The 25114-nt window shown below is 46.8% G+C and overlaps 1 protein-coding gene and 1 long non-coding RNA gene across 5 annotated transcripts; one reads left to right on the forward strand and one right to left on the reverse strand.

Moving 5' to 3' along the window:
* Positions 1-676: 676 nt before the first annotated feature.
* ZNF620 (zinc finger protein 620) lies at positions 677-12615 on the reverse strand. Of its 4 annotated transcripts, XM_078432468.2 has the most exons (5): positions 12279-12613; positions 6585-6722; positions 6240-6413; positions 5646-5759; positions 677-3481 (listed from the first exon to the last, which is right to left on the reverse strand). In XM_078432468.2, the coding sequence occupies exons 3-5, from the start codon at positions 6271-6273 to the stop codon at positions 2475-2477; spliced, it is 1155 nt and encodes a 384-aa protein (XP_078288594.1). In that variant the 5' UTR covers positions 6274-6413; positions 6585-6722; positions 12279-12613; the 3' UTR covers positions 677-2474. The 4 variants fall into 4 exon arrangements, with proteins under 4 accessions (XP_078288594.1, XP_060494321.1, XP_060494324.1 ...); XM_060638338.3 differs by lacking the exon at positions 6585-6722 and having other exon boundaries at positions 6240-6393; positions 12279-12615; XM_060638341.3 differs by lacking the exon at positions 6585-6722.
* Positions 12616-12767: 152 nt separating this feature from the next.
* Positions 12768-14429, forward strand: LOC132682940 (uncharacterized). The gene is made up of 2 exons (XR_009611946.3): positions 12768-13115; positions 14041-14429. It is a non-coding gene; the product is annotated as an uncharacterized LOC132682940 (long non-coding RNA).
* The last annotated feature ends 10685 nt before the right edge of the window (positions 14430-25114 follow it).

Here is a 25114-nt window from a genome sequence, read left to right on the forward strand (position 1 = left end):
AAAATAAACAAACAAAAAAAACGAAGAATTTTTGAGGGGCATCTGGATTAAGCGATTAAGCAATTAAACATCAGACTCTTGATTTCAGCTCAGGTCATGATCTCAGGATTCGTGAGATTGAGCTCCACATCAGGGTCCGTGTTGACAGCACGGAGCCTGCTTGGGATTCTCTCTCTTCCTCTCTGCTCCTCCCCTGCTTGGGTGCTCATTCTCTCTCAAAATAAATAAACGTTAGGAAGGAAGGAAGGAAGGAAGGAAGGAAGGAAGGAAGGAAGGAAGGAAAAGAAAGAAAGAAAGAAAGAAAGAAAGAAAGAAAGAAAGAAAGAAAGAAAGAAAGAAAACAACCCAATAATAAAAACACAAGCAAAAGATATGGACACTGGACCTAAGACATAATGGAAGGCAAATAAGCACATGTAAATATTAGAATAGCTAAATTATAGCTATATTAGAATAGCTAAAATTAAAAAAAAAAAAAGGCACTACTGAGCATAGCCAAAGATGGACTGGAAATATAAGTCTCATACAATGCTGGCAGGGATATAAAATGATACATCTTCTTTGCACAACAGTTTTGAAGATGCTTAAAATGTAAATATATACTTACCTTATGACCCAGGCATTCCACTACTCTTACTTACCCAAGAGAAATAAAAGCATATGTCATTACAAAGACTTAAAACACAAATGTTCATAGCAGCTTTATTTATAATAACCCAAAACTGGAAACAGCCCAAGTGGTCATCAAGAGATAAATGGACAAATTTTTGTATATCTATAGTGTAATACTGCCAGGAAGGAAGGAAGGAAGGAAGGAAGGAAGGAAGGAAGGAAGGGGGAGGGAGGGAGAGGGGGAGAGATAAAGAGGGAAAGAGAGAGGGAAAGAGAGAAAAAGACAGAAAAGGAAAGAAAGAAAGAAAGAAAGAAAGAGAAAGAAAGAAAGAAAGAAAGAAGGAAAAAGAAAGAAAGAAAGAAAGAAAGAAAGAAAGAAAGAAAGAAAGAAAGAGAAAGAAAGAAAAAAAGAAAGGAAGAAAGAAAGAAAGAAAAAGAAAGGAAGAAATAAAAAGAAAAAGGAAAGAAAGAAAGAAAATAACCACTGATATAACGCATATGCAACATGGGTGACTCTCAAAATAATTATGCTGAGCGAAAGACACCAGGCCAAAAGTAAGAGTACATACAATATGTTGTTTATATAAAATCCTAGAGAAGCAAAACTCATCCAAAGTGACAGCGGATCAGCAACTGCTGTGGAAGCTACGAGAGGGGCATCAGCAATGTTTGGGGGGTTATGGCTGTTTATTATCCTGACTATGGTGACTGCTTCACTGGTGCACACGGACGGCAAAGCTCGGCAATGGTATCATGATCATAAATAACACTTTTGTTCATTACGTTCGAGTCCTTGTTCTAAGCACTCCGACATGTATTAATGCAGTGAATCCTCGACACAAACCTCTGAGGTAGACTGTCAGCAGATTTTACTAAGGAAACCAGTTGGGTCTGTAACTTCACCAAGACTCAGAACAAAGCCGGCCCGTCTCGGTGTCGTTACCCACTACTCTGCTTCCCGCATCGGGTAAAGTCAAGGGCTTGCAAAAGAGGGACACTACAACAGAACACATGGGACACCTCACCTTGTTTCCACACGTAACACAAAACAATGGTCACTTTTTCCATGATACAGAACAGCAATGAGATAGATGAGTTTATGATAAATAGGGCCTTGCATCTGACTCAAAGGGTACATACACCCCAACTTTTGCAAAGGCACAGGCTGCAACTGAGTAGTGAGAAGTAACTGACGAGTAAGCAGTGTGGGTGGGCCTGCACCCGAGGTAGGTCTCTGAAAATGTGCACCCCACTAGGAATGTCCTCCACCGTGCACATGGTTCCACAGGAACAAGGGCCCTCTGTTTCTGAGTTTAGGGGACTCCTAATATAAAGACACTGACAGCGTGTCCCTTTCTTTTCTGAGTGACCCCTTGTTTGCTGTCGCACACCTGAGAAGGGATGCATGGGACATAAACGTTCCAAATCTAAAAGGTCTGAAATACCTTATACCAAACTCACACTTGGGGATACTGAATTCTGAGTGGAAGTTATTTTCCCTTTGAATTTTGAAGGCCTACACCGTGGTCCTCTAACTTTCAAGACTGCTGTTATGAAATCCAATGCATTCACATTCCCGGTCTTTTGTTTTCTCTAGAAACTTTTTGCCGTCTCCTCTTTAAGCCTGGACTCTTGATAATTCACAGTGGTGTTCTCTGATGGAGGTCCTCCCACACCTCCCTCATGCATCTCGCGGGACACTCAGTGACACCACTAACCCCGCGAGGTACCAGCCAGTTACACGTCCTCGTACACTCGTGACTTAGCGGTTTGTTTCTTTTCTCGCTGTCAAGAGCGTACTGACGAAGAGCATGAGAGTGGGGAGAAACAAGGAGGCACGGCGCCCACAGCTGCGGACAGCCCTACTCTTGCACGGGTACCTTCTGCGTGTGTAGTTTCCGATGCAGGGTGAATCGCCCGCACCAGCTGAAGGTTTTCCCACACACCTCGCACTCGTACGGTTTCTCACCAGTGTGAACCCGCTCATGCTGGACCAGGGTGATTTTCTGACTGAAGGCCTTCCCACACTCCTTACATTCGAAAGGTTTCTCCCCGGTGTGAATGCGCTGATGCTGAGTCAAGGCTGTGGGGGAACTCAATCGTTTCCCACACTCTTTACATTCGTAGTGTCTCTCCCCGGTGTGCACTCGCTGGTGGACGATAAAGCTCGAGCTACAACTGAAAGTCTTCCAACATTCGTGACATTCATAGAGCTTCTCCCCCGTGTGGAACCTCTGGTGCTGGAGGAAGACGGAGCTGCTGATGAAGGCCTTGCCGCACTCCTTACATTCATAGGGCTTTTCTCCAGTGTGGATTCTCTGATGCTGAATCAAGGCCGTGTCCGAACTTAAGCCTTTCCCACATTCTTTACATTTAAATGGTTTCTTTCCAGTGTGAATTACCTGATGCCGAACAAGTAATGAGTTATATCTGAAGGCTTTTCCACATTCCTTGCATTTAAAAGACCTTTCGTCAGCGTGACATCCCTGAAAATCCGCCACTCGACTGAAATACCTGCCACATCTTCTACATTCGTATGATACCTGACCACCGGGAACAGTCTGATCTGTGGAGACTCGTGTGCTGACACTAACGTCTTCCCCAGACTTCTCACACTTCTCCCCACTCTCCACGGCGTAGGCCTCGCGACAGCTGGTTGGCCCATCTGTGAAAGCTCTCCTCTTGGACTTTGTCTTCTTGGCTATGCAGTGACCAGGCTGCTGCTCTAGGCTGCTCCCCAAGTCCAGGTGCTGGGGAACGTTCCCTGGTAGCCCTCCTAACGTCAGTCTGTGGGACTCCGTTTCTTCGGGAATGCGTTCCTTTGGGCTCGACTCTTCCTTCTCAGCTCTGGTCTCAGAGCTACAGAGCTCTGTATCACAAAACAAAAACAAAAACACACAAGTGTCAGCCTCTGATATCGCAAAAAGAAACTACATGTGCCGAAGGGGAAAACGGGGCCAAGTGGTTCTAATCTACCCTGTGTGGCCATTTTCTAACATGCACACAAAATGGCTACCGAACATCAGCACACAGCAGAGCGCCACAGGTGAAACGAAGACTCCACGGGTGGAGGCAAGCAAGGCCGGGAGGCACTCCCATAAAGAGGACAAAGACTAGAGAACAGCAAAGACTGTGACCTAGCAGGGCAGGAAGACCAATGGTGTTCTCCCAAGTGAACAGGTTAGGTCAGAGGGCAGACACAGAGAAGGGATGACTAGAGACCCCGAGGTCAGAGGAAATCCACCAGATCAAAGAAAGGACAGGCCAAGCACCTCAAACTGCAAAGGGTCCCACAACTGAAATTCCTGAAGGGCTGCTCATCTTTTACAACACTGTCCATGTCCTAATCTTTGAGAAGAGAGTGGTCTCTGTCACCAGGTTGGCTCTAGCAAGGCAGCAGGCTCCCACGGTGCGACTGAGGGGACCGGGTCCGGCTAACCCCACGGCAGCTGGGAGGACGGGAGAGGTGGAGCCTTGCCTCTAGAACGGTCGAGTGCTGCGCATGTGAAGAACCCTTCTAAGGATGGACAGGACCCGGCGATGACTCTTGTGCTCTCCCTAAAATGCTGCACGGGCTGTATGTAGGGTTTAATACGACAGTAGGAACGTGAAATCCTAAAACCAACCAGACGGAGAAAACCAAAGGCTACTTTCCCTCTGCCGCTAAGGCCTTCTGCAGGCTAACATGGCCTTCAGCACTGGGCCAGGGCAAACTCACGCGTCAAGAAGCCAACAGTTTAGAAAACACTGTTTACCCAGAGAGCCTGAAGTCCTGGGATCACACCCAAAGGGCACAACCTTAACACAAGGCTGAGGGCAGCTGGGGAGCTGGGCGTTATTAATGGTCACTCCCTGTGAAGTCTGAAGAGTCCCCCAATGGCAATAGGCGGAGAAGGGGTGAAACGGAGTATCAGAGGCAAAAATACAGGGTGTGTTGTTACTTTTAACTCCTGGGTCAACACCTTTCGAAAGGAGGAAGTCGTCCACCGTTCTTCTGTAACAAGTTTTGCTTCGAGAGTTCAGCTATTAAAATAAAAGTCTTTCTAAGTGCAGGGAAGGTGACGTACTTCGGGTGGCCGCTGACGCAAGGGAAACGGGGGGGGGAGTGTCGTGCTGATGTCCGCGTGGGTGTGAAAATTCCCATTAGGAAAACGAATTTTTCTTTATCTTCCAATAACTTTTTCAATGATACAATTTTATTTTTTCTTTTTACTTACGTCGGTGTTTGGGAACCCGTAATTTCATTTTCCACAGAGGAGTGCCTGGTTGGCTCAGTCGGCAGAGCACGCAACCGTTGCTCTCGGGGTCGCGAGTTTGAGCCCCAAGCTGGGTGCGGAGTTTACTTTAAAAACATGTGGGGCGCCTGGGTGGCTCAGTCCGTTGAGCGCCTACCTCTTGGTTTCGGCTCAGGTCATGATCTCGCGGTTCGTGGCTTCAAGCCCCACACTGGGCTCTGTGCTGACAGTGCAAAGCCTGCTTGGGATTCTATCTCCCTCTCTTCCGCCCCTCCCCTGCTGGCTCGCGCTTGCTCGCTCTCTCTCTCTCTCTCTCTCTCTCCCCTCTCGCAAAAATAAATAAACATTAAAAAAAACTTTTCCCATAGAAATAATATATTCTGAAGCTGCAGATGGCCAGATAGGCCCCAGAAGCCTATTTTCCCTCCAAGGTGGTTGACATTCTCATCTCCGCAAAAACAAACTGGTGGAAAAGTTAACTGTTTCCACCAGACAGGACCCCAAAGGGCTGTCATGGTTCAACAGCTGCTGAGCCAGATGCTATCCCTTGGCAGGCGGTGAGGCGGAGAGGCAAAGACAAACACGCAAAGGCATCCTGCAGCCATACCTTCCTTGGAAGAGACTGGCCCTTCCTCGTCTGGCGGGGGGCGGCTACCACTACGAACACAGAATCCCATGCAATGATTCCAGAGGAAAGAAAACAGTCGCGCAAGAGAAGAAACACTCTGCACACACTGAAATGGGAAAATAAGCAAGCAGCCTAAGCAAAATGGGCAGCTGGTAGGTTCTCGGGCTCACCTGGACAGATGCCTCCGAGGACTTCCCTGCCCGCAGGTTCCCAGGGTTCCGGGCCCCATGGCAGTTCCCCTCGCTCTAGCTGGGAGACCAGAACAGGTCTGGTGAATAGAAAAGCTGCCCAGGAGAAAGAAACAGGAAAAAAAGGTGAAGGGAATCAGAGAGCAGCATCCCCTCCCGGCTGTCTTTACCTTTCGTCGTTTGCCGAGCCAGGGAGGGAAACGAAGAGAAGTCAGTCTACACCATCTTAGAGGACAGAAAATTCCCACAAAGGGGGGCAGAGTCCTGGAATAACCCCCCACTCACATGAAGGAGTCCCAGATCTTCGTCAGAGAACTTGGAAGACGGAGGCCCAGGGACCCTGCTGAGCTCTCCCTTCCTTCCATGCATGGGACAGAGCCCCTTCCCAGGGTCAGAGGGACAGTGGATTCCAAAACCTGAGAATCCGAAACTCTCCTCGCCCACGAGCCTCCGGGAAAGCTCAGCCTTCGTAGCAACTGCCCGTGAGGGTCAGAGAGGCCGTGATGTCTAAGGAGGAAAGAAAGCAGACGCACAAAGGGCAGAGGGCGAAAACAGCAAGGAGAAGAGATGCCTTACCCAGGGAAGCCACATTTGCATAATTCTCCAGCATCACCTCCCGGTACAGAGCCCTCTGTGAAGGGTCCAGGATGACCCATTCGTTCTGCGTGAAGTACACGGCCACGTCCTCAAAGGTCACTGGCTCCTGAGACAGCAGGTTCCTGCTGAAGCCCTGTGTGAGGGCCGAGGAGCCTAAGTATCGGGGCAGAGACCCACGGGGTAGGTGGCATTGCCAAGGACAGCTCTCGGGGGCCCCCTCCCCCCCGCGGGGGGCAGCCGGCGGCCAGCACTGCCCTCAGCCACAGGCCAGCCCAGGACTCCCTGCAGTCCTCCCCACCAACAGCCCTTCCTTCACCTGCTCACCTCTGTGCTGACTCTGCCGGGCCAGGGTCTACGTGCCTGTCGGCCCCTGTGGCTCCCTTCCAGGGGTTTTGCGTGTCCGTGCACAGGGGACAGCGGTATAAACACAGCCCATAGCACTTCACTCCCTCCCGAATCTCACTAAAGTGACGGCCCAGCAGGAGAAGAGTCAGACAGACTAGGCGCATGAACAGAATTTCACAAGGATGAATAGCAACTATATTAGAGGAGCAGAGAAAGCTGAACCTTAACCGCCGGCAGAGGGGGAAGCAAACAAAACCAGAGATGAGCTCAGGATTTTTAAAGTGGGCTCTGCTTTTTAAAACTTGATAAAATATTCTATCCATTTAAAAACACCAGGGAGGAGTGAGGAGCCACAGAGTACTTAAGGCAGTAAATGAAAAATACCTACACAGAGGCGTATCACTGAGCAGTCGCGGAAAAATGAGACCATTAAAGCAAAACAAAACAAAACAAAACAAAACAAAACAAAACAAAACAAACCAACCTAGAGGTGCCTGGGCGGTTCAGTCGGTTAAGCGTCCCACTTACAATTTCAGCTCAGGTCCTGATCTCGAGGTTCATGAGTTTGAGCCCCGCACTGGGCTCCATGCGGACAGTGCAAAACCTGCCTGGGATTCTGTCTCCCTCTCTCTCTGCCCCTCCCCTGCTCGCTCTGTACCTCTCTCTCTCTGTCTCTCTCTCAAAATAAATAGACATTAAAAACAAAACAAAACAAAACAAAACAAAACAAAACTAAAGGCTTCCAGAGCAGGAAAAACAACACACACAAGAGGACTGGGGAGTCGAGATGGCAACAGACTACTCGGCGAAAACAAACAGGGAAACGTTTTCTTTTGTTTTGTTTTAAGTCTTTGTTTATTTTTTAAATATATATATTTTTTTAAGTAATCCCTACACGCAGCGTGGGGCTTGAACTGACAACCCCAAGATCAAGTCACACGCTCTACCGACTGAGCCAGCCGGGCGCCCCAAACGGGAAAATGTTTTTAAAAATGCTGAGTGAAAACTTCTGCTTCCCGTCCAGATGGAGTCAAAGGGATCGGGTTCATCCTGCCTAAACCGAGACAAGACAAATTACGTCAAACAGGTTCCCAGGTTACTGACATCTGATGGCAATGAAGGACAACATTCCCCAAGAGATGGGAGATAAAGAGGTGAGCCCTAAGCTTCCTCAAGCTTGTCTCGGAAGGGTTTCCAGGCTGCATCACAGGGAGGGGAAACGAGGCAAAGCCCAGCAGCTTCCCTGGTAGATTCTGAGGAGACCAAGACTGTGGGAGTTTAGAGGACAGGACACCACGGAGAGAGCTGCACAGAGAAGCAAACCCAGTGGGGTTATGGGCAGGGGTTCCCCAGAGTATTCAACAGAACAATGACCAGGGGCCTTTTCATCTGAAAAGACTGAAGGGCACAAAGCCTGGTGTTCACACAGGGCCAGTAAAAGTACCTATTTCCACTGGAAAAAATCCATAATTCATGGGCTATTGAATAGAGCTCTCAGGAAACTCTTGCCTCAGTCGTGGCGAATAATTATTTCTAGGCCATGCACTGCTCCAGATCCTACTACCAAATCATAAAAATCAAGACCAAAAAGGATCAGATGTATTCCTAAGTAATTGAACTTTATTCCAGAAAACACTCAAGGGTATTTTGGGGGGGAGCACCTGTCAGGCTCAGTCAGCCGAGCATGTGACTCTTGATCTCAGGGTTGTAAGTTCGAGTGCCACACTGGGTGTAGAGATTACTTAAAAATAAAATCGTAAAAAAAAATTTTTTTTTAAAGAATATTTTGGGGAAGTAAGGGCACCTGGGTGGTTCGGTCAGTTGAGCGTCCAACTTCAGCTCAGGTCATGGTCTCACAGTTTGTGGGTTCAAGCCCTGCATCGGGCTCTGTGCTGACAGCTCGGAGCCTGGAACCTGCTTCAGATTCTGTCTCTCGTTCTCTCTCTGCCCCTCCCCCACTCGTGCTCTGTCTCTCTGTGTCTCTCAAAAAATAAATAAAAGTAAAAAAAATAAAAAATAAAAAAAAAAAGAAGGTGGGAAAAGAGGAGTAAAGGGAACAAAGAACAGATGGGACAATTAGAACACAAATATGAAGATGACAGACTCAAATCCAACCACATCATAAATAATCAAAACATCCCAACAGCCAAACATTATAAAGTCAGCCTACCATACGCTGACTTTAAGAAATGCATATTACATATAAAGACAGGAATAAGTTAAAAGCAAAAAGATGGGAAAAAATACACTAGCCAAAAAAAGCGGAAGTGGCTATACTAATTTAAGGTAATGTAGATTTCAGAGCAAAGAATATTAAGAGATAAAGATATGGTTCATAACCCTAAAGGAATCAGGGCATCTAACAATCCTACATGCCGGGGCTCCTGGCTCGCTCAGTCCCGAGAGCATGCGACTCTTGATCTCGGGGTTGGGACTTCAAGCCCCAGGTTGGCTATAGAGACTACCTAAATAAATAAAATTTAAAAAACAAAAACATAAACAAAACCCCCCCACAATCCTACATGTTTATACAGTTAGCAACAGAGCGTCGAAATACATGAAGCAAAAAACTGATGACACTGCAAGAGAAACAGACAAATCCACAATTGTAACTGGAAATTTCAATAACCCCTCTCAACGAGGATATAGAAAACATGAACAATACTATTATCCAACTTGACTTAATGGACATTTACAGAACGCCCCATCCGCAACAGCAGAATACACATTCTTTCCAGGTGTCCAAGGAACCTTTTGCAAGGTAGACCATACTCTGGGCTATAAAGAAGAAATCAAAAGGATCAAGTCATACAAAGAGTGTTCACTAACCACAACAGAATTAAATTAGAAATAACAGAGGGGCGCCTGGGTGCCTCAGTCAGCTGAGCGTCCAACTTCAGCTCGGGTCATGATCTCACAGTTCAGTTTGTGAGTTCAAGCCCGTCCTAGGCTCTGTGCTGACAGCTCAGACCCTGGAGCCTGCTCTGGATCCTGTGTGTCCCTCTCTCTCTGCCCCTCCCCTGCTCACCTCTGTCTCTCTCTCAAAAATAAATAAACATTGAAAATTTTTTAAAGAAATAAATAAATAAACTAGAAATAACAGAGACGCAAGGAAAATTGCCAAATATTTATGAACTACATAACACACGTCTAAATAACACATAGATCGAAGAATAAAACAAAAGAACTCAGAAAGTATTCTGAGCTGAATGAAAATGAAAACACAATGTACCGAAATGAAGGATAGTGTTAACACAGTACTTAGGAAGAAATTTATAGTATTAAATGCCTGTGTTACAAAATTTAAAAAGAAAAAAAGGTCTTGAGCCAGGGACCTTTAGAATCTAGAGAAAGGTGACCTTCACCTTTAGAATCGAGAGAAAAAACAAATTTAACACAAACTTAGCAGAACAAACAAAATAAAGATCCAAGTGGAAATCAGTGACATAAAACCGAAAAAGAGAGAAAATCAGCAAAACCAAAAGTAGTTCTTTGTGAAGATCAACGCAACTTCTAAATCTCTGGTCAGATGAATCAGAAAAAAAAAAAGAGAAGAAATAAATTAGCAATATTAGTTATAAAAAAGGTGACCACTACAGATAATAAAAGGATAGTAATTATTATGAACAACTTTATGCCATTAATGTCCACAACGTAAAACGGACAAATTCCTTGAAAGACACAAATTACCAACACTCATTCAAGGAGAAACAGAATAGCCCTATACCTACAAAGGAACTGAAACTGTATTTTAAATTTTTTTGTAACATTTTATTTATTTTTGAGAGAGACAGAGACAGAATGCGAGCGGGTTAGGGACAGAAAGAGAGGGAGACACAGAATCCAAAGCAGGCTCCAGGCTCCGAGCTGTCAGCACAGAGCCCGACGCGGGGCTTGAACTCACAAGCTGTGAGATCATTCCCTGAGCCGAAGTCGGACGCTCAACCGAAGGAGCCACCCAGGCGCCCCCTGAAACTGTATTTTAAAACTTATCAGAAAGAAAACTCCACATATAGATGATTTCACTGGTTACCAAACACATAAGGAAGAAATGTAATCAGTTCTATGCAAATTCTTCCAAAATATTGACAAGGATGGAATACTTCCCATTCTATGGGACAAGGACATTACAAGAAAACTGGAGATCAATACCTCTTACAAACATAGATGCAAAAATTCTACACAAAAATTTAACAAAATAGAATCCAAAATATAGTCAAAGAATAATACATCAAGACCAAGTAGTTTTTATCCAAGGAGTGCAAGGTTGGTTGAATATATGAAAAAAAAAAAAATCAATGTAATTTGCCACATTAAGAAACTAAAACAGAAAAATCATATAATCCTCTAAACCAACATAGGAAAAGCATGTGTCAAAATTCAACATCCATTCCTGCAGCAAGCTAGGCATAGAAGAGAACTTTCTCAATCTGATAAAGGGCATTTACAGAAAACAAAACAAAACAAACCCTATGGTGAGGATCATTCTTAATAGTGAAATACTGAATGCTTTCACCCTAAGGTCAAGAATAAGACAAAGATGTCTGCTCTCACCACCTCTACTCAACATTGAAATGGAGGTTCTAGCTAGTGCAGTTAGGCAAGAAAAAGGAATAAAAGGTATCCAGACAGGAAATAAGGAAAGGCAATTATCTTCATTTGTGGATGGCATGTCTATGTAAACATCCAGCGGAATCTACCAAAAAGTAATGACAATACTAGAATTACTTTATCCATGGAAGGACTTCAATTTGTGGACAGAGGTGAAAAGGGTCCTCACTGTATGCAATGATGCAAATTTCCCGTTTAATGAATTTCTACTTTTCAGCCTCGATTGCCAAACCTATCCCAATCAATCCCCTACACTTGTTTTTCCATCCTGATCATGTCTTCGTTTGGGCCTTCTCATCTGTCTGTCCCTCTCAACTCATCCTCCCCTGTCCAAACACACCCGATGGCGACAGATGCAAATGAAAGATACAAGCGTGCGAAACAGTAAGGAACCTTGGGAACAAGCCCCCTGTGCACCTGTGAAACTCCCCGCCGCCTGCCGGCTGCCGGCTGTCAGCGCTTTTCTTGCAGAACTCCCTACTGGCTATTTTTACTTTGCTCGCAGAGCAAAGCACCAGCTAAGGAGCAAACCCAGCCAGGTCCAAACCAGTGCGCTCCGAGAGCCACCCCCCCCCACCCCCTCCCCCCCAGTGCCGAACTTCCACGATTTTCCCCTCATTATAATACTAAAAATCATGCCCAGGGGCCCAGATTCAACACGATCATTACGCACGCGATGCATGAAGAAACATGACCTTGAAGTGCGCAGGTGCTAATAAATCCCTGCCTCTACATGCGTAGACAGCCCCCTCTTCCCACCGAAGTACCTTTAAAAAACTCTCCCAGACCTCTCCTCGGAGAGTCAGCCTGAGGATTCTTCCCTTTGTGCTGCTCTTCTGCGCTCGAGCATAAGCCCCAATAAAGCCTTTCTTGGGACTTTACATTTTGGGTCCCGTCCCGTTTCTACCAACGCTGGGTCCAAGGACCCCAGTCCCGGAACACCTGCACAACTCAGGCTCCGGATGCAGGCTGACAGCTGCTCTCTTGACATCAGAGGGTGGGAGGGCCGGTTACGGGAGGGGAGAGGGGGGAGCGACAGAGGCGGAGAGGAGGCTCGCTCACCTGGTGCCACGTGATCTGGAGCATGGCTGGGGTCCCCGTTTCACGCGCCCTCGGGGTTCGAGGTGAGACAGAAGAGAAAATCAAGGACGGGCAGGACAGCTGCTGCCGGGCACCCCGCAAACGCCGTCTGTCCGCCGGGGGCTCCCTGCGTCCTGGAACCCCCCTCACCACAGAGGCACAGGGATCGGAGAACCGAGCATTGAAGAACTCCGCGGGGATGCGACCCCGTTAGCCCGTTCCCGGGACGCGGAGCCCAGGCGACCGCTGACGCCGCGCGCCCCGGACGCAGGGAACGCGCGAGAAGGCGGTCGGCCAGCGCTCCCGGGAAAGCTTAGGACCCGCGCCGCCGGAAGCGCGTAGGGCCGTTTCCCCTCCTCTCTAGGAAGCTGCAAACTTCCCGGTCTCCGTGGTTCCCCAGCCCGGCGGCAACCGCCACGGTCTCTAATCCGGGAAACGTCGAGCCAGAGTTACCGGCTCCAGGCTCGGGTCCTGCAGCGCCCCCTCGCGGCAGCTCCTCCGGAAGATGTCGTCTAGCCAGCTCGGGCCACAGACCAGTTGCACAGGCCACAGACGGACAATCACCCAGGGTTCCTTGGCGTTTGCCGCTTCTGGCAGCCCTTCCAGCTATTGAAGGGACCATTGCTCCACCTGTGCCAAAGCCTGCCTGGGTTCTGTGGCTGCGCTGCAGTGGGGGGAAGAGTGGGACCCATCACTCAACAGCCAACCGGGTGTTGGTTGAGAGCACTGACTACCTAGGTCCACGAACCTGTCTGTACCACTTCTTAGCTGTGGGAGGAGCAGCAAATTGCTTTACCTGTTTCCTTATCTGCGAAATGGGTATAATAGTGATACCGACTTCAAAGGGCTTTGAGGTTTAATAATTAAGTGAGTTAGTGGGTTGGCAAAGTATTTATAGTAGTTCCTGGCACACGGTAAGTGCTTGTGAGTTGTTTGGTTTTCTAATTGTGTTTTTGCTTTTGAAGATACAAGTGCTGCTGGGACTGCCAATATGTGGCACCGTTTAGGGAAAAACCTATTAACATTTAGCCTTAGACCCCTTTCCCACCCTATCCCTGGATGTATGTTCCAGGCCCCGCCTGGAAACAGATTTCAGTTGATGGCTCAGCAGCCTTCCCTGTGAATACTGTGTCCCTCATATTAAGTTAAATGTTTTATATAGCTCGTCCCCTGCCAGTCTTCAAAGACTTGTCACGGTACCCCACTGCACAGATAGACCTGCCAATGGGAGAGCCTCCGTGATCGGTCTTCATTACATATTTGCAATCCAAGCAAATGTGTCCACCCTATCCCAAGAAGCTCTTCTTGGAGGCTGTCCGTGGGTTTTGTCAGTGGGTGAGTGGCCGAAGCTGGTCTGTTTGGGACCCCAGGAGCCAGGTGATCTTCAGCCTTGGCTACACTCCCTGTTTTCCAAGATTAGAAGGAATGATTTGAGCATTCTGGAAGCTGAGCAAGGAGAGGAGCCTAGAGATTCAGTATGCATCCTTTGACAATCCCCGTTTTCTAGAACTGGGTGGATCATTCCTGCCCCTTCAGCTTTGCATGGTGTCCCTGAAAGAAGGACATCTATGGTTCACCAGTTTGAGAAAACTCACTTCCAGATTTCTGCCTGGGTCGGGGGAAGGAGAATCACATGGCTACATGGAATCAGGGAAAGGATCTGGGATCAGGCTGAGACAGGGAAACTAAAGAGACCCCGTGAAAGCTGCTTTTTCACTCCTTTTCCTGCTTCTATTCTTGTTAGAACCTACATCCCTCCCTTATGGCAGGCGTTATAGAACAATGTACGTCCTCCTTGTAAAGGTCAAGGATTTAATTTCTCTGGCGTCTTCCAACACAACAGATAACATCTAAGAACCAAGTGGAGTCATGTGAAAGTCTTCCAGGACCAATGACTCATCAAGACCCCTGGCTGCAGGGCGTAAGTGAATTAGGGAGGACACTTAAATACTCATCTTTGTTCCTGGATTACTAAGAAGACAGGTATAGGAGACAACTGTCTTGGATAAAAACCCCAGACTCCAAGCAAAGCCAAGACTCATTTTCCTTCCCTTTCCTTTTGGAGTCACCCAGACACTCTGTATGTATCTATACTCTCTCTCCGTGGTCCTCAATAAACTCTGCTCTCATTTCTCTTGGCTCACATTTGATTTCCATTCTGGGTGAAGCCAAGGACCCTCTTGGCTGGTCCCGTGGGACCCCTGCTGGGTCCTTGGACCCAGCCAGGCTGCATTATGGACTTTTAAACAAGAGCAGGGACAGCTGGGTGGCTCTGTCAGTTAACATCTGGCTTGATGTCGGTTAAGCATTCTGCTCAGGTCATGACCCCACGGTTCGTGAGTTGAAGCGCTGCATCAGGCTCTGCGCTGACAGCACGGAGGCTGCTTGGGAATTCGGTCTCCCTTTCTGCCCCTCCCCTGCTTGCTCTCTCTCTCTCAAAATAAATAAAAATAAACTTAAAAAAAAAACCACAAGAGCATCTTCCCTATGAGGGCAATGTGTTTAAAAACAAAAAGACTTAAGGCACTTATTGTAAGTCAATTAAACTATCACGCTATTAATCTCCACAGGAAAGATTTTATACATTTCTAAGCTCTATTATAAATTATGCCAGAACACAAATTTTATTGAGATAAACACAATTATTTCAACATTTGATGTAACACAAAAAGTCATTTTTTTCATTAATAACTCTGCAAAATGGCTGTGTGAACATCTTCATTTAGCATTTTCTTAGGAAAGCGTTACATACAACACACTTAAGACTTTACAAGGAGCACGTGGGTGGCTCAGTCGGTTAAGTGTCTGACTTAGGCTCAGGTCATGATCTCACAGTTCGTGAGATCGAGCCCTGAGTTGGGCTCTCTGGAGCCTGCTTCACATTCTGTGTGTGTGTGTGTGTGTGTGTGTGTGTGTGTGTGTGTGTGTGTGTCTGTCTGTCTGTCTTTCTCCCTCTGCCCCTCCCTTACTTGTGGACCAGTCCTCCCTCTTTCTTTCAAAAATAAATAAACATAAAAAAAATATTTTAAAAAAGATTTTACAAAGCGTATGTAGAATATTTAATCTGAACATTTATCTGAACATTTATACCAAAAAAAGTAAAGACAAAAGAAATCTGAAACTGATGGAAACGATGTCAAATTATCACTGCTATAAGCTAGCAAATGACAAATGCCCTGAGAAAACCTCATGCAACATTTACATATGGTTAGGGAAGATTTAACTAGCGAAGTTTTACAAAATCCTATTGGAAATAAGGTAACCACAGAAAGCAGAAGGTGCAGCACAGCTCAGCAGAGCCTTACGGGGTCCTGGTATACCAGGTGAACTTGGCATATACCCAGTGTATCAGACAGATGCAGCTCAAGTTACACATAGAGGATCCTCAAGTGGGTCCTTCTGTGTTGGAGGAACTCATCTTTTGTGAGCCATGCTTTTATACTCAAGGTAAGCTAATCAGAATTTACACACAAATGTGTGCACTTCTATGTCAAGGAATGTTTACACATTCTGGGCCCTTTTGGTCCCTGCAACACAGCCAGAATCTGTCAGGTGGCAATAATGATTGCAGTGCCCAGATGTCACCCAACAATATCTCTATCTCATTCCAGCAACTCAGAAAGACCTTTTCCCTATGCCATGTAAACAGTGCTCGCTGCAGAGCCAAATGGTATACAAAGATTATATTTCTTATATTGCACAACTTTTTCAAAATTCCTAGTTGCTTTTCTATTTTCACTGCTTGACTTTATGATAGCCTAGGTTTTCCACACACCCTCCTTGGTATTGTTGCCTGGTGAACTGGGGAGACCCCAGGCCCTGGGGCCTTGACCCAGCCAGACCCGAAAGAGTTGCTGACAGTTCTTGGTCTTGTCATGAGAATGAATTCAAAGACAGACACACAGCACAGTAGACAAGTGACACAAGTGGAAAAGTTTATTAAAGCGAAAAGTACACTCAAGATATGAGAGTGGGCGAGAGAAAGAGAGAGAGGGAGAGTTGCATGCCTAGGGGATTCAGTTTCTATCTTTGATTGACAGTTGTTAACTAGGGGTGTAATATTCATTACCTGGGGAAGGAAGCAGTGTTTAGAGCTTTTTCTTCTAATTTGATCAGGAGTTTCCTGTCATGGCATCCGCCATCTTGGGTCTGTCTGGTTTGATCTGGCTTGTGGTGGAGTGGTGCCAGGACAGGCCTCTGACCTTCCCAATAGCTGGCCATGACTTCCTCAGGGCTGGCCTCCAAGTATCCTGTTAGAACCTAACTAACTGCCCACTCTAACAGTATGAGGACACAAGTTTCCAGTCCTGCTGCACAACTGTCATAGTGAGTCTTCACAATTTCCCCACAGTGGACCCATGCTTTTCTGGACACTATGTCCTCCTCATTCTTCCTTCTGTCGCTGAGCACATGCTCCAATAATGATGTTTAGTCACATCTTCAGGGCCAGTTTATATACATATATATTATACATTACATACATTATACATATATATATATACACACATTTTATATACACACATTTTATATATATGTATGAATTCCCTGCTCCCTTTTATATCTGCCTGGCCTGGCTTTTATGGACTTGAACTTTCTTCTAAGGAAATTCCTTTTCTTCCTGCTCAGTTAGCTTATCTTCTTTCATTTTGCTACCATTTACCCAATGTTCCTGTTCTGACTATAAGCTTAAATCCTATTTCCAAAATTAATTCCATTAGTCCTTGAGTACCTGAAAAAAAATCATTTTCGGTCAAGTGCTGAAGAGGCAATCATTTACATTTTTTTTCTTATCTGTACAGTTTTTCTGTACAGTTTTTCTCTCCATCAAAGATGTTATCTTTCCCGTATAATATCTAACACATTATTCTAGATGGGCTCTTATTCTATTTCATCTTGTCATTGATAAAGAACCACTAACTCACTGCAGAATAGGTTTCTGAAATTTACTCCCACAATCAAGTTCTTTATAAATAAACCATCGGCCCACGAAGGACTAGTACAAACATTTCAAGGCACAGAGTCTCAGCCTTCCCAGTATTCCTGTCCCCATATGATGGGCCATGAGCAGGGCAAATTCCTGTCCACCAAACAGGACCCCAGAGATCCCATATTTTTCTCTCCTGCTCTAAATGGCTACAACACAATGGTTCTTCAGGGGTTCCTCTCTCCTACAGACTGTGAAAAAACATGGTGCATCCCTAGCTTCCCTGGACCCCTACTTGCTGCACCAAAGATCCTCTCTACTTAGAAGTTTTCTTCCTGGGGCACCTGGGTGGCACAGTCAAGTGACCACCAGCTCTTGGTCTCAGCTCAGGTCACAACCTCACAGTTTGAGTTTGAGCCCTGCATGGGGCTCTGCGCTGACGGTGTAGAGCCTGCTTGGGATTCTGTCTCTCCTCTCTCTGAGCCTCCCCTGCTTGTGCTCTCTCTCTCTCTCTCTCTCTCTCTCAAAATAAATAAATAAATAAACTTAAAAAAAAAGTTTTCTTCCTAATCACTACAGGAAAACACAGCTAATAAATATAATTTCCAGAAATCAAAATCATTGTCTTTTTTCCTACAGTTTAATGGTTTTTCTTAGAGATGATCTGGGATTGACTCAAACTACATCTGGATGCACTAAGCTTGAATTTTGATGTTTCTCTTGAATTCTACCTATTGCATACCCATTATAAACAAATGGAAGAAAAGCCCCCTGAATCCCCCTGTGAAGGTCATTAACAGGCTACATAGAAACCCAAAAAGAGAATTCACAGTAGATGCAGGGAAGTTTTCTCACCAAAATAGTCTTAAGTCCTTCCTAGAATGGGGCCCTTCCTGAGAAGGCACTGCTTCAAGGTAACAGTAGGGCTGAATTAGAAGGAGAAATGCTATATGAAAACTCTGTATAATTTGAGAAATTGGAATAGGCTGACAAGAATAGGAAAGGCCACAAAATACTCTCTGGATTTTTAAAAAATCTTTCTTAATCGACTTCTTTCAAATGAAGAAAGCTAATTTCCATCCCAGTTATGACCATGAATGCCTCAAAACGTTCATTTTTAGGTCAACGTTTAGAAACCTTACATGTTCTCATAGAAACAATGAATGATAATATTATGTATGTTCCCCCAGGCTAGTTCATGGAAGACTATATTTCTCTAATTGTAATTAAAATACATCTTTGTGTTGAAAAGAGTAGAACATTAACATATCCCATTACATGAAAAAAACGTATGGGGGGGCAGAGGGGGGGAGGGTAACACAAATATGTGGCAGAATGTGCAGAACTCTCGCACGCATGCATCCCTGGGGACTGTCCTGTCCAGTTCAGGGCTGGTGCTCCAGTGAGCCTTTGCCAAGTGTTCTACAACACTTCTGTGTTTTTTTAAATTTTTTTAAATGTTTTTATTTATTTTTGAGACAGAGACAGACAGAGCATGAGCAGGGGAGAGGCAGAGAGAGAGGGAGACACAGAATCTGAAGCAGGCTCCAGGCTCTGAGCTGTCAGTGCAGCTACAACACTTCTGTTTAAGAGTGACCATTTTTGGGGCGCCTGGGTGGCTCAGTCAGTTAAGCGTCTGGCTTAGGCTCAGGTCATGATCTCATAGTTTGTGAGTTCGAGCCCCGCATCGAGCTCTGCACTAACAGTAAAGATCCTCCTTGGGATTCTCTCTCTCTCCCTCTTTCTCTGCCCCTCCCCGCTCGTACTCTTTCTCTGTCTCTAAATAAATAAACTTAAAAAAAAAAAAAAAAAAAAGAGTAACCGTTTTCATCCCCCACAGCAGCCATTTGAGAAAGAAAACCCCTCTGGGTGATAAATGATTGAAACAAAGGGAGAGACTGAGTAGGGAGGGCAGCTCACAGGTCCTCCTACTCACCTGCACTGACATCTCTCAGGACCCTTCTGCCAGCCTGTGCCTAGAGATCCGGGCCTGTGGTACCTCTCCGTGCCCCCGCAGGGCTATCAGAACAGGAAGGGGCTGGGAATCAGACCTGACTCTGGAACTCCTTCTAGGCCCTCCTCTGCTTTTAGCAAGTGGAAAGGGAACTGACCACCCAGGAGAACAAGGTAGGTGGGCCTTAGGGAAAGAGGAGCCTTCTAAAGAAGGAGCCCAACAGGGGCACCTGGGTGGCTCAGTCAGTCGAGCACCCGACTTCAGCTCAGGTCATGATCTCGCAGTTTGCAAGTTCAAGTCTCACATCAGGCTCTCTGCTGTCGGCGTGGAACCCACTTTGGATCCTGTTCCCCTGTCTCTGCTCCTCCCCTGCTCACTTTCTCGGTCTCTCTCAAAATAAATACACTTTTAAAACAAGCAAGAGCCCAACTGTCTTACTAAGGAAGAAACTGAACTTATGAGGCCCTATCTGAGTGTGTGCTAAAATAGAGGAGTAGCAGTGGAGGACCAAGATGGTCCTCTCAAGAAAACAAGGATGAGGCTTAAGGAGGGCATCAGAAAACTTTTCATTTCCCATTTTTCCCAGAGCAGAGCCTCTAACTAGGGAGTTGGGGACGTCTGTTTTAATACTAAAGAGAACCAATGCGCCTAGGTGGCTCAGTCGGTTGGGCATCCAACTTCTGTTCAAGTCATGATATCACGGTTTGTGGGTTTAAGCCCCATGTTGGGCTCTGTGCTGACAGCTCAGGGCCCGGAGCCTGCTTTGGATTCCGTGTCTCCCTCTCTCTCTGGCCCTCTTTGCTTGCACTCTGTCTCTCTCTCTCTCAAAATGAAGAAACATTAAAACAACAACGGTAACAACTGAGGAGAGACACCTCAGCGCACAAGAGGAATGGAACCAGGAAACTCCAAAGTACGGAGACTGAGTCCTAGAGGAAAGAGAGGCCTTACCTAGAGAGGCTACGGTCCCATAAATCTCCAACATCAAATCTCAGGCAGGGGCTTCTGAGCAGGCATCAGGCTGGCCCATCGCTTCTGGATGAAGTACACCACCTTGTCCTTCAAGGTCACTGGTTCCTGAAACAAAAGCTTCCTACTCAAGCCCTGAGCTAGGCACAGAGGGAGGAATGAGCTGTCAAAATTGGATGGTCAGGGGCGCCTGGGTGGCTCAGTCAGTTGGGCGTCCGACTTCGGCTCAGGTCACGATCTCACAGTTCGTGAGTTCGAGCCCCGTGTTGGGCTCTGTGCTGACAGCTCAGAGCCTGGAGCTGCTTTGGATTCTGTGTCTCCCTCTCTCTCTTCCCCTCCCCTGCTCACACTCTGTCTCTCTCTCTCTCTCTCTCTCTCTCTCAAAAATAAACATTAAAAAAATTTTTTTAAAAAGAGAAAAATCAATACTATATTGGGGCACCTGGGTGGCTCAGTCAGTTGAGTGTCTGACTTTAGCTCAGGTCACGATCTCATGGTTCGTGAGTATGAGCCCTGCATTGCGCCCTCTGTTGCACAGGGCCCACTTTGGATCCTCTGTCCCTCTTTTTCTCTGCCCCTCCCCCACCCATGCTCTGTCCCTCAAAAATAAATAAAACATTAAAAAAAAAAAAAAAAGAAAAAGGAATACTATATCCCCCAAATTAATTAGAAACTGGACAAGAGCTATAGTTTACACACACACATACCCCTTCACTGAAGAACATAAAAGACCTGAACAAATGATTAAAAAAAAAAACGTTCCTGAATTAGAAGCATTAATTTTATGAAACTGTCATTTCTCAAATTGATCCATAAATCAGGGCAATCCCAATGGAAATCACTTTTATTCCAAAGTCCTAAAGAATCTGGATTTTGATATATGAGACTCTTAAATATAGAGAACAAACAGAGGGCTGCTGGAGGGGCAGACTAAATGGGTAGTCTGGGGGGATTGGGCTACATGGATAAGGGGCATTACGAAATCTACTCCTGAAATCATTGTTACACTATATGCTAACTAACTTGGATGTAAATTAAACAATAAATAAATTAATTACTTTTAAAAAAAGAATCTGGATTTTGAAATTTATATGGAGGAATAGATGAAAAGACCAGCTAAAAATATTCTGAGAAAATAAGAAAGGGAATTTGCTGGACCCAGATAGCAATACATCCTGTAACAAGGGAGCAACCATTTCCTGAAGAGTCTCCTGCAATAGTCTAACTAGCCTCTTAAACCTCAACGGACTTTCTTTTTTTTTTTTTTTTTTAAGGTTTTATTTATTTTTAAGAGTCAGCATGAGCTGGGGAGGGGCAGAGAGAGAATCCCAAGCAGGCACCACACTGCCAGTGCAGAGCCTGATGCAGGGCTCGAACTCAGAAACCGTGAGATCATGACCTGAAGTCAAAGTGAAGAGTTGGAGGCTTAACTGACTGAGCCACGCAGGTGCCCCCAGGAGCCCAAGCAATCTCATAAAATCTTCATGAAACACTCAAAAACCTTTCAATGGCCAACTGTTGCTCGTATGATGAAATCCAAAGTCTTTCCCATGAGCTAAGGTCCTACAGATCTGGCCTCTGCATTTCTACAACTTCAGCCAGCGCGACACTCTTCCTGGGTTCTGTGTCTGGTCACCTGGCTTCCTTTCTCTCCTCCACACAAATCTAAGTCTCTCCCACCTCACGGCTTCTGTGTCTGCTCTCCTACCAGCCTGGCGGTCTCTCCCCTGGTCCTTCCTTTTCCATAGATCTCTGAGCAGACATCACCTGTTCAGTGAGACCTTCCTTTACAACTCTGGGTGCAGGAGGCCATGCCCAAGGACACAATATCAAAGCCACACGAGAAGTGGCTCGCCTCTCTCCCTCTGTCCCTTTCCCTCTCTGTCCTTCTCTTTTTCTCATCTCATCTCTAGCTACCCTGCCTCGCTCATTGCACTTATGAAATACTTGCCTTCTTTCTGTTGCTTAAAAACTCAAATAGTTTGAGAGGTCACACCTTTGGACCCTGATGTTTCCTCTGCCTGGTTTGCTCCCTCACGTTATTCTGCTCAAATAGCATGGCCCTTCACTCAATGCACTATTGTCACTTTCTGCCCCCTTCCTTACCTTTCCATTGTAACGTGGATCGCTCCCTGATAGCATATTATAGGCTCACAGATATGTTGTCTGTGTCCCCCAGTAGAACCTAGAGCTCCAAGAAGGCAGTTTTGAGGACCATTGGCACAAAGTAGGAACTCCATAAATGTTGGTTAAATGAATGAATCTATCAAAGTAAGAGCCCAGTCAGTACGTTATGTAACTATTAGTATTGTTCTCCTGGTACTCCCAAAGCCTATTTCATGGCATTGCACACAGGGTGCTCAGTATATATCTGGTGAATGAACAGAGAGGTCTTAACTTATGCTATTCTACGTAAACAATTTACAGAGTGAACGTCATCCCCTAAAAGGGTTTTCCTGACTGTTGGTAGATTCATTTGTTGAAAGTGACATGGGTTATGGGGTGCCTGGTGCCTCGGTTGGTTAAACATTTAACCGGCTCAGGTCATGATCTCACGGTTCATGAGTTTAAGCCCGATGGGGCTCCCTGCTATCAGCACAGGGCCTGCTTCAAATCCTCTTTCTCCTTCTCTGTCTGCCCCTTCCCAGCTCGCATGTGTGCGTGCCCTCAAAAATAGAAAATAAACGTTAAAAAAAAGTGATATGAATTTATAGCTCCCAGAAATTTCTACTGGCAGGTGCTTCCACCTTACACATTTAAATGGATCTTCTGAACATCATATCCTCTCTCTAATCAAAGATATTTCCCCGGATAATCTCATCTCACCTCAAACTGCTTTCCCCAAACAAACACACCCTCCTGTGAATAGACACACATATGCACCTTCCAGAACTACGTAGCAAGGGGAAAGCCATGTCAGGCCTGAGTCCTGTACTGACTTCTCTGAGAGCTGATCCAAGAAAGGCTATCAGGATCACCTAAGACCACATTCTCTGGAGCATGGCTGCTGACTCCCAGCTTCCGGCACAGCTCTCTGACTCTGGAAAAGGCAGAGCCTCAGATCTAAGACAGCAGAAGCCCTCCAAGTGAGACTGCCCCCATCTTGCAGCCCATAAGTGCACTACTCGCCCATCTCTCCCCACCGTCCCTGGACTCCTGGGCTCTTAGAACAATGACTGTCCTACCACTCCAGGGGAGCCTGGCCCCTACCCTCACCCACAGTTACAACTGCTCCTTCAGTTTATTTTTCCATCCACTTGCTGGCAAGGCACAAGGCTTCTCAAAATTAACTGCTACACCCCACTCTCCAGAACCAAGTGGAGGAAAATCCTGGCTTAAGTGACTACCTGAGTTGGAGTAGAAAATAGTTTTGTTTTTTTTTTTTTAATTTTTTTTTAATATTTATTTATTTTTGAGACAGAGAGAGACAGAGCATGAATGGGAGAGGGGCAGAGAGAGAGGGAGACACAGAATCGGAAGCAGGCTCCAGGCTCTGAGCCATCAGCCCAGAGCCTGACGTGGGGCTCGAACTCACAAACCGGGAGATCGTGACCTGAGCTGAAGTCGGATGCTTAACTGACTGAGCCACCCAGGTGCCCCGAAAATAGTTTTTACTGAACGTGTTCGGTGACCCTGACCATTGACAAAGATTCTGTCCTTGACCAAACTCTAGCCAGGCTCCCCGAGCCCTTTCTCTACTAAGCCTATAAAGACCAACAAAAAATAGTCTCTAACAGCTCAAGGTCACATCCCAAGGATGACCCTAGCCCCTCTTAGACTGAGAAAATTTAAGGCTGCCAAAGAATGTACTGTTTGTTCCAGCCAACACTTGAAGATAGGGCCCCTGTCTCCCAGGCTCTGTGGGAGTGCTGGAACCAAACTTCTCTGAGCCGGGTGGGCAAGCCCTCATGGGCTCCACATGACATCCTTGACGCCATACTAAGCCACCCCATCCCGCCCCCTCCGCCACCATTCTCCTTTTAAAAGGTCCGGTCACTTCCGTACCAAGGCCGAGTTCAAGTCACCCTGGGCTCTCTTCTCTCCTGCGATAGTTATTACTGGTTAAAACCTGTCCGGCTTTGTTCATCTTTGACACCACGACCAAGAGGCGCAGCCTCTGGACAGAAAGAAGGCAGAGGGCACCTGGACCGAGAAGGGCTACAGGACGAAATGCAGGTGGCGGCGAGGCCACGGGTCAATGCAGGAAAAAGATGCTCAAGCGCGCAGCTGGGTGGCAGTGGGCGCTGACCGGGTCGGTCCCCGGGAAGCTGGAGACGCCAACACCCAGGCGCAACAGGGAACGGCCCGCGGCAGGTGCTCCCGAGGACGAAGGAGGCCCCTCCGCGGGCCGGGGCGCAGGTAAGGGGCCTCCTCGGCCAGGCACTTCCAGGTCAAGGCTGGCCAGCCCAGACCACCGAGGGCCGAGGGGCCTCGAATCAGTGAATCGGCTCCCTGAGTCCCGCAGCGCCCGCACTCGAGCTCACCTGCCGCGGGGCGAGCGCGGGGTCTCCAGGAACCAGCGAGGAGCCAAAAGCACCGCGGGAGCCCTCCTTCCCCTCTAGGAAGTCTGGACGTTTCCGTCCGTGTGGTGCGCGGGTCCTGCACCCCCCACGCCCCGTTTGCACAGCGGCGCCCTCTCGCTGCAGGTGGCAGCGTTGCAGAGGTCTAGCGGCGGTCTTGAAGTCTTGTTGCCACCCCGCCTGCACAGGCCTCAGCGGCTGGCTACAGATGAGGCCGCAGCAAGGCCGGGAACGACCTTGCAAATGTTTGGGGGTCCCACGTGCAACTGGGATCGAAAAGCCAGACACTGCCCCGCAGTGTGCGTCATAGAGGGAAACGGCCGTTTGGGTCTCTTAAGCCCTATTTCTGGAACCCAGTCCAGGGTCTGGACCGGTGAAGATTAATGAACAGTGTGTAGTCTGTGCTCTGTCCCCTCTGTTCCCTCTAACCTCTGAGGTCTTGTTAACAGGG

The sequence above is a fragment of the Panthera onca genome, chromosome C2 (assembly GCF_046562875.1).
Source record: "Panthera onca isolate mPanOnc1 chromosome C2, mPanOnc1 haplotype 2, whole genome shotgun sequence".
NCBI classification, from domain to species: domain Eukaryota; kingdom Metazoa; phylum Chordata; class Mammalia; order Carnivora; family Felidae; genus Panthera; species Panthera onca.

What these genes read in the sequence shown, in the direction of transcription:
- ZNF620 (XM_060638338.3), bottom strand. Translation starts at nt 12,302, where the DNA reads ATGCTCCAGATCACGTGGCACCAG. An exon ending in TGCAAATGTGGCTTCCCTGG is followed by an intron (nt 5,760 to 6,239) that starts GTAAGGCATCTC and finishes TCTCCTGGGCAG; the next exon opens with CTTTTCTATTCACCAGACCT. An exon ending in CCTCGGAGGCATCTGTCCAG is followed by an intron (nt 3,482 to 5,645) that starts GTGAGCCCGAGA and finishes TTTGTGATACAG; the next exon opens with AGCTCTGTAGCTCTGAGACC.